The sequence below is a fragment of the Poecilia latipinna genome, unplaced genomic scaffold (assembly GCF_001443285.1).
Source record: "Poecilia latipinna isolate Pla-1442-1.1 unplaced genomic scaffold, P_latipinna-1.0 Scaffold3712, whole genome shotgun sequence".
Taxonomy (NCBI): Eukaryota; Metazoa; Chordata; class Actinopteri; order Cyprinodontiformes; family Poeciliidae; genus Poecilia; species Poecilia latipinna.
In genome coordinates, this window is record NW_015116328.1 from 11305 (window position 1) to 21064 (window position 9760).

Below are 9760 nucleotides of genomic sequence, written 5' to 3' on the forward strand. Positions count from 1 at the left end.
TCAGCGACAATAGGCGAGAGCGGTCCATGAGGCGTCTACTCTTATATTATGTCTATGGTTAGATTCGTATGTTTGTTTTGGTTGTATTTACCCAGAATGCCGTGCGCCATAGTCCACCTCTTGCTTTTGGCGGCGTCTCTGGTCCGCTTGACATTCATATACATTTGAACTGTGCCAGAAAAAGCGATGGAGTTACCTTCAGCTGAAGACATTTAAGTTTTTAGTCAGACCAGAGATCACTTTTTCCGTCTGCATCAAACCTCCGCAGACGAGGCGGAGGGTAAACAAACTAGAATGAGATACGGTTTGTGGCTCTGTAAAGAACCCGTCTCCACTATACTCTTATTTGTGGTGTGTTTTACATCACAGCTCCCAGCGCCTTTCATTGGACTTGTTGATCTAAGGCTAGGATGCTGCTGCTAGGCCACGGAAAATCATTACACGAAGCTAACCAATGTACTGTTCCCGAGCAGCTCTGGTCGATACGTGAAGATCAGATTACCATTGCTGATGACTCAGTAGAAAGCTGGTGACCTCTGAACCCTGTGCACTTTATCCTCCACTGACTCCACGCTTTGGTTTTACATGGCAGACAACTTTGTGGCCGAGAAGCTTTTGTTACCAATCACTTTCATCTTGTCATAATGGCAATACCAGTTGACGGGGGAATATTTAATGATGACAAATACTCACCACACGGTTTGGATTTGGATTTGAATGGGTAATTATGCTCTACTTTGTGTTGAATTCATGAAAACCTTATTAAATGCATGGAAATATATATGGTTTTAAGGTTTAGACAGTTTTTGTGACCAATCTATGGCTGAAAGTGTGGAAATCTTTTAAAAAGTGATGTATCTGAACAATTACCTTACATTTTAAGAATTTCTACATTTCAGTCATGGAACAAAGAAAACTGTAGAAATCTAAATCACAAACGGCTATCAAGAGCCTTAAACAATGCAGGATGGATCCTTAGCAGCAAAAAACCCCCCCAAAAAAACAAACATTTAATCAAAAATAACAAAAACACTTTTGTCTTTAAATGTGAGAATTGGTATGCGTTATTATCAACCGTATTTAGAGATAAAAAGGTAAACATCCTGTGGATTTCCTTTATATGATGCAGCTTTTGGGGCTGATATTTATTAAGCTGTTGCGTTGTGGGTTGTAGTTGGTTCTGTGAAAGTCTTCGTTGAAAATGAGCCATTTTCCTGTGCGCAGGGAATAATGATGGCGACTGACTCATAACTGCATGCAAATACATGTTCGCTGAGAAACCTTCAGTTCAATGGGGAAACTCATGACTCAACATTTCTGGAAGACAACACAACGTTTGTTTCTTCTTCACCTGCGATTCTGGATTTACATTTTGTAATTTGTGTGGCTAAAATATCTGTTAACCTTAAAAATTATTGTCTTTTGAGCCTACTGGGACATATTGCTCCTTTTTAAGCCTTTTCCTTTTTAACCGGGTTGTGTGTAGCTCAATATCATGTCCTTAATTTGAGAAATAAAGAAAAAATTAAGTAGAAGGCAAACATAAGGCAGTTGACTGGTGACGGCGGTGAATCACAGAACTCAGGAATCAAAACGTAATTCGAACTTTGGCCAAGAAACAATGAATGGTGAGTCAAATATGGCTACTTTGACAAAAAACATACATGGTGGTCTATCCAGTGAGGTGGACAAACCACAAACCATTCAAATATGAACCACATTTTCCCCGTAGAAGAATTTTGTGAACATTATGGCTCTACGTGATGATATTTTTTCCATGTAACTGTAAATATGAAACAAAAACTCACATTTTGGACCTAGATTATGAAAAGACAAATTTTAGTTGATATTAGGACTTGTCACTTTTTTTTTCCTGTCAATAAAAGTAGCTGTATGACTTGTTATCCTCTCTTGTTTTTTTTTGTTTGTTGTAAAAATCAAATCCAGCAATCTTTTATTTTAACAGTCATTCAATAGCAGTTAGTTGCTAATTTTTGTTTCAGTTAAGAGAAGCTTTTTATGTAAGCTCACAGGAAGTAATTAAACTTTGTATGCTGTTTGGTTTTCCCAGAAAGCATGTGAGTGTGTGTGGGTTTTACTGAAATGAATGTCAAAATAAATCCCTTGGACTGATAGTAGTACAAAGGTGTGTGCGTGTGTGTGTGTGTGCGTGTGCGTGTGTGTGTGTGTGTGAATATCTTCTTGCTGCACCTGGCTTTGAAACCTTGAAGCAATGGGCAGGTGTTAGATGCTTCACAGCCGACACCTGCACATTTCTAGGCTGACATGGTTAATATTTGCGTTCAACAAGTGTTATTTATGGGTGAAACTTATAGAAAAAAAAATAACAAAAAAGTCAAATAAAAAAAACATAAAATCAGGTTGTTATGAAGACTTACAGGTAAACTTAAAGAGAAACAAAAATCTTTATATTAAATAGAAATTTAGTTCTTTTTAAATTCACACATTTTTGTCTTTCAAAGTTAAAAGGCAAAAGTCAACTATATATGCTTGACATTGATATAATTAAAGTGAAGTGAATATCATTTTTGTCTTTGCTCATGCAGACTTTCAACAGTAAAATCTCCACCAGATTCACGGGGAGTGACTGAGTAACCACAATGTGAACACCCTACACCTCGGCTTTACCTTAATGGTAAACTTCTCTCTGTGTTGTTTCGTACCGTGGAGGTGGGACCAAGCTGCTGACTAACTGAGCTGCACTTTGCACGCCTGGTCAGAGGTGAGATTTATTCTCTTTGGTGTGGCATCTAGAGCAAACTCTCTAATCCTTCCTGTGTGTCTCACTGCCTCACACGTTGCTTGATCTTATAGGTGAGTCGATGCACTTTGCATATTTGTTTTGATCCGAGGGTACAGATTTTTTATTTTGTTTCAGTTTTTTTTTAAACCCTCCTGTAGGAACTTAACCATCTAATACAACCTGCACACTTTCATTTGCATTAAGAGGAAGTAAATAAAACACAGTGTTGAGGGCTGGATGTTGAATATCCGACTGAAGAGCTTTTTAAGTAAAACCTCAACAGAGGGCTCACTTCCTTTCTCTTCATGTTGCAGATGGAGAAACTGTAGTAACTATTATTAAGCAATGTATAGAAAATGTTCAATTATAAAGCATATATAGAAAAGCATGATGTGATACTTTAAACTACATCTGTCTGCAGCTGGTGTGGACTTCCTAACATGTGCTTTTATTGATCTGTGCTGCTTCTGGTCAGGATTTGGTTAAACATTTAATGAATAGAACAAGACAGGTTGTTGTTCAGTAAACCACCACTGGGTTTCATCTAAGAAACTCAGAAAAAGTTCTGCTTGTTTTCACATCACCCTTTTTAAAATCAGCATACTTCCCTGATCTTGATTTGGACATTGTTTCTACTCGATGCCGTTTGCTGTGGTATAATCTAGGTTTGCCAGAGCACAGTTTGTTCAGTTGTGTGATAAATCCAGCAGGCAGAAATCTCTCAGAGCATCTCACCACAACGCGCTGTAGTTTTTCAGACCACGCTCTCTAACAGAGGAGAACGAGTCTTGAGCAGAAGAGGCTTCTGAAAACAGGAAGGAAACCCAAAATGCTAAACATCTAAAGAGGATAATATTAGTGATAATCGCGCCACCTCCAAAACCACGGGTTGCGAAATGCAGGGTAGATGATGGGGCATGGACGTTTTAAACAAGCAACTGTGAGCGGCATCCGTCTGCCAGAGAGAGAAATCAAACAGTTTTAGGAAGGAGACAAACTTCAGATTATCATAGATTTTACTAACCAGACATAATCCCTCACTTAAAGTCAAAGTGATTGCAAAACATTTTTTGACATCTTATAATGATTATTAGATAACACTTTATTTGAAGGGATGTGCATAAGACTGTCATGACACTGTCATAAATATGACGGCATCTGTTATGAACGCGAAGGAGTCTATGAATGTTTATGAATGTTGTCATGAAGTGAAATAATCTTTTTTAAGGTTTTGTTGGCTCTAGTGGCCTTTATTTCAAAGTCTGACAGTAAACTGGGTAATGAGAGAAGGGGGAAGACATGCGGTAAATGTCGCCAGGCCGAGAATCGAACCTGCAACCACGGCCACGAGGAATAAGGCCTCAATACGTGGGTCGTGCGTCGCCACCACAGCACCCCCAATAATGATACTTTTAATGCAAAGTTGCTTTATAAGTTGCATTAAATGTGCCAACTTTGCATTTAAGTGTATAAATTTACCAAATAATGCAAAGTTGGCAGTTTTAATGCAACTTTTAAAGCAACTTTGCACCAAAAGTGTCTTTACTTACCGAATGACACTTCTTGACGACAGTCATAAGACATTCATAGACTCTTTATAAATGTCTTATGACTCATTAAGACTCATAGAGTCTTTATGAATCAGCATCATAACAGATATGTCATGACAGTGTCATGTCAGTCTTATGAACACCCCTTCAAATAAAGTCTTACTGATTATTATTACTACTTTTTGATAAATAATTTCTTGAAGAGAGAAAGGGCCGTGACCTCAGAAAGGTTTTTATTCAGTCCCTATTAAAGGAATTTGCCCCCTTTGGATGTTTACCTTTTTTATTGCTTTTACAAATCATACATAATCAACAAAATATATTTTTTTTATTAAAAAAAAAAATGAAATGTCAAAGTGAAAACTGATTTGTACAAAGCGACGGTGAGTAAATAAAACGGTTGATGACTTTTCCAGCACCAGAAGCTTCTTGATGACTTCCACTCTGTTACTGATGTTGTGCTTTTTGTAACTAACTGATTGAACTGTATGATTGTAAAAGAGATCTTTGATCTCAAAGAGTTTTATCCTGTTTAATTGCCTTTAAAATACTGTTGTTAGTTTATAAACCACTAAACGGCTTTGCACCAAAATGCACATTGTTGTTGTTGTATCAACCTTCCAGAGCTCTCAGGTCTTCTGGTCTTGGGGATGAACCAGAACCAGAACCAAACATGTAGAAGCAGCGTTCAGCTTCTATGTGCCACAAATCTCAAACAAACCTCCAGAAAACTGCAAAACAGCTGAAACACGGAGCTCCCATAAATCAAGGCTTAAAACCCTTTGACTAGCAGTAACCGGAACATCGATCCACATATTTGATGTGTATTTGCATGACGATTTTGTTTATTGCTTAATGTCTATGGTGCTTTTATGATTTAAAACTTTATGAATTTCTTTGTTGCTGAAATGTGCAGGAGAGACCCACTTGACTTGGTGCCTGTCTCCAGAGGTCATTGTGCGAGAGGCAAGGCACAACCCGGACAAGATGTGCCTGTTTGTCCAACATATGGATACACATAGGAATATGACAAACACTAATGCCACCCTCACTCAGCTTAGAGTTTAGTGAATTAACAATCATGTTTTGGTCTACATACACCATGGGTCTTCGCAAAGACCCATGGTGTATGTAGAGAACCCATCCATACATCAGGAGAACATGCAGAACATGCCTTCTTGCTGCAAGACAAGTAAGTCAAAGTTGGAGATCTTCCACTGTCATTAGAGCATGAAGACATGATTCGCTGTCCTCATGGTTGTTGTTATAGGAAGTTGTTGGGGTTGATCAAACTGCCCACTCGAGCATTTCTTTGTTTTCTTTTGGACACGTTTTGTGGTTCTGTGGGCTTTGTGACTACAGAGGACCAAAAGGAAGCAGACAGAAATAAGGAGGGGGGGGGGGGACTTCAAGAATTTTTCTGCACTAAATAAAGACAAAGACCGACCAATCACTAGACAAATACAGAGATCTCTCTATGTGTGTCAGAAATGTTCTATGCTCTGTGCCTAACATTTCTGACAGGCATAGACAGAAATATTAGGCTTAAAGCATAGAACATTTCTGACAGGCATAGAAATGTGTCTTTATTATCTGCTACTTTAAATAGGAATCTACAGTCATTTCTGGTGTTGGCCATTGTTAATCTCTTAGGGAAGCGAGACAACGGTTGATGATCAGGTTTGCTGTGGGAGTGTTACCTTTAATCAGGGTGTGTGTAGTTCAAAAAGTGTGTTTTACTATGAGTTGTCAAGTTGATCTCAGAGATAATTAGTAATCAGTTCGGTAAAAGTAGAAATACATTTTCCACACTTCGCAGCTCCGCCTCCTTGACGTGGATGAGCAAGCAGTTTAATAAGCGGGTTGGGTAGGAGGCTTTATGTAATTTCCAGCTATGTAGTGGTGTTTTATACCGCAGTCAAATAAATACGTTACTTTAAGTTGTTTCAAAAAGGGTATTTATCCAGAATAACTTAAATGTAATTTGACTTCCCATCATAGCCGTTTCTGATGCCTTGATGTTGGCCTACATCAGTGGTTCCCAAACATTTTTTCCGGCGCCCCCCCCTATGGATTACAAATGGCTGTCTGGTTGAAGACACATGTGACGGGGGGGTCGACTTTTGTGGGGGCAAAATGAATGTACGTAGCTGAAAATAGACACCAACATCGGTAGCCTACAAGCTACTTGTTAAGCTAAAGGTTCTGTATTGATATTAGCTAGTCATCTTTTAGCTAACATTACCTGCATCCAACAGCTTTACTCAACTCAGTCGGTTAGTTTGGAGGGAAAAACTGAAAAGTTCTTTGCGTTTTGCTGGTTTGCTGCCGTGATTCTAACACAAACCTGCATAGCTCCGCACAGCAGCAGCAGGTCTCCTTCACAGGTGGAAACCCAGCGCGAGCGTCGTAGCGCTCATGTTGCGTTTAAAGGCGGCTCGGAAAAACAGGTTACAACATGTTAACAACGGATTAAACAGTTTTAACTGCTGATAAAGGTGACAGAGGACACAAATATGGGAAGTGTGGAAGCTTCTACTGTATCAAATTGACATAGGAATAACAGAGAGTTGGTCATTCTAAGGTAAAAACCCAGCGCATACAGTGTTCATGTTTTTTTTTCATCCAGACGGCTTCCCGCGCCCCCCCCCCCTGCAATGACACAGCGCCCCCCCTAAGGGGCGCGCCCCACAGTTTGGGAACCTCTGGCCTACACTTTCCGAAACTCGCCGTTCTGCGCATCAACACGACAATTCTTCACAACCGTTATTAGGAGAGTCAGAATGAGAAGTCATTTCTTCAACAAGCTCAGCAGACGTGTTTGCTAACTGCTGCTGCTGCCACTAGTCTGACGGGGCGAGAGGCGCTGGCTGGGGACTGAAGGTTGATGGCAAAGCTTTGGGTGTTCGTGTTGCTCCTTGTTTCTCATCAAGTTTATTTCACTTCCACATGCATGTAAACCTGCCCTGGGCTCTGAAGAAAGAGGAAACCACATCAAGCCCGACACAGCTTTGGTTGAGATCTGGCATGTTTTTCCCGTACATCTGCGGATTTCCCCCTGGTGCTTCTGTTTCCTCCCACAAACTGATCTGTGCTTTTCTTTCCCACAAAAGCAAAAAAAAAAAAATTAAATTACCAATTCATAGTCACCAAGTTAACTGGTGACTATGAATCTTTCATCATTTGCTGAGTGTGTGTCACAGTTTGCAACGCGTCGTTATTCATGATTTCTTCTAGATTTAAGACTGGGGTACCATCTTTTTTAGAAGGGCCGACGTTTAAGACATAGCTCCTGTTGGCCCCTAAAATGTCTTAATGGATCCCTTTAAAGTACGGTAAGAATAATAATAAAAATTATGGCTGTTCTTCAGAACCTAATCATCTATTCAGAGAAAGAAAAACAACATGAGTGTGAAACCACAGGAACTACCTCATCCACGCTACATGCAGCGCAGCTTAACCACACATGTTTTCCACCTGCCTCTTTAACTGTGGACTCACCTGAAGTCAGAGCGCAGTGGATACTGTGGTTAGATTAATTTCCCCTCTCTGTACATTCCCTGCGGTCTCACACAGCTTCCTGTTTTTTCTTCTTCTTCGTATCAGCTTCAGTTTGACTGACTCTTGCCAACCTGTCCACGTTTAGCGGTTTTCCTTCAAACCTCTGGTACCTTTGAGTGAGAGCCAGAGGTGTACTTCATGTCTTTGACCTAGTTTCTTTCACGTTCTGAGTTTTTTGTGAGGTGGTATTGAAAACGAAAAGTCTTACTCCTCCTGAAGTTCCCAGGGAGACAAAACTGCTGAGAAAAAAAAATCCCATTTGTATCCTCAGACTCTCACTATTCCCCTCAACCGTAGTTCAAACCTGAGAACAATCCATCTCTAGGTAAAAATCCTCTCCTTGCTTTGTCCTACTTGTTTGTGTTAAATGTCTACTTCATAAACTTTGAGCTTCATCACAGATCAATTCTCACGTTTGCTTTTATAGGATAATTTCATATGATTTTAACATTTTACTTACTTTGTTTAGATTTTTTTCTCAAAAGTCTCTGCACCTTTTCCTCAGTCCCTTTGGTGCATTTCTAACACCAGAACTGAACTACTAGTTCAATCTTCAAATCACTTGTACAGATGATTATGTTCAATTTCTGCTTTTCCAACATTATCAATTGCTTAAGTGATATTGAGCAAAAGGAACTGTAGTCGTAACCTCCACAATAAAAGTCATTAAAGGACAAGGGTTTGAATGGAGTCAACAGCCAAAGAGAAGAAGAAGAGGAGCGAGGCCGAAGACAAATTCCAGTTTCCATCGCTCTCACATCATCGGGCAATGGTTTCAACCAGGATGCCGATGGAGTTCCTCTCATTCTGTTCCTCATTCTGAAAAGACTATTTCCACGCTGCATCAACAAAGAGCATTGTCCACTGAGACTTTGTGGAGGTGAAGGAAGAGTTCACTAAGGAGATTGTCCTACGTTCCCATTGCTACTTTAGTTTTCTTTCTTCACCTCTCCAGTGCTGTCCTTTCCTTTCTGAATCGCCATGGCACTGTCAACAAATTACAGTAAAAACGTGAACGTGAATGTCTTCCAATCTCTTGCCTTTGGCCTCCCACAATTATAATGTACAATACTTGTCATCAAAAGCTTAACCATAGTTTAAGCTTTTGTCAGTGTAACAGGGCACACTGTTTTATTGACAACATGACTAATCAATGTCATCCAAACGCAATGAAATGAAGACTTGTCATTCTGAGACACTGATGTTTACTGCTGGGGTATGAACTAAGGGTTTTGAGAAAGACGCTGAGAAAAACTGTAAATGAAAAGCATGCTTCCACCCTCTCACCGTAATGAAACCATTACTCAGCGTTTTTCAGCAGTTTCCGCTGTGACTCCTCCGGTACCGGTATCTGTGGTTGAGGAGCAGAGGGTAGGAGAATGGGGAAGGAAGGAGCAGAGAGAGGAAGAGAAACACATATATTATGAAAATCTTTACACTGGAGGTTTGTGTCAGAGACCCACTGGCTGGCACAGCATGTTCAGATTGCTGCTGTAATCCATAAGGCACGGTCATTTATGTGTTTCTGTTTGTTTCCAGCAATGGGCCCGAGTTCATCGCTGGAAAGCTTTCTGTTGTTCCTCTGGATTTCAGGGATCTGTGGTGGACTGGCCCAGGCTCAGCTCATGAAGAAAGGTTGGTTTTGTTTTCTGTCTTGACATAAATGTACCAAAGTACCATATGTCTTTTGAAAAAAAAAAAAAAAAGGCAATAGGCTGTTGCTTTGTAATGTTGCTTACTAGATCACAAGTACGATATTTCCCATGGTTTTGCTTCAACAGCCTCCACTCGTCATGTGCAAGCGTTTTACTGCCCTCTTGTGGACAAAAATGCAACATGACCCACCCATCTCACAAAAGAAAATTATATGATGGATCAGTTATAC

At 40.0% G+C, this 9760-nt stretch overlaps 1 protein-coding gene across 1 annotated transcript in view; it reads left to right on the plus strand.

Moving 5' to 3' along the window:
• Positions 1-9144: 9144 nt before the first annotated feature.
• The window catches only part of LOC106941512 (uncharacterized), an 11683-nt gene continuing 11067 nt past the window's right edge, over positions 9145-9760 (plus strand). Inside the window, exons 1-2 of the mRNA XM_015024565.1 lie at positions 9145-9319; positions 9415-9510. Coding sequence (XP_014880051.1) covers positions 9145-9319; positions 9415-9510 — 271 coding nt within the window. The remainder of the gene's footprint in view (positions 9320-9414; positions 9511-9760) is intronic.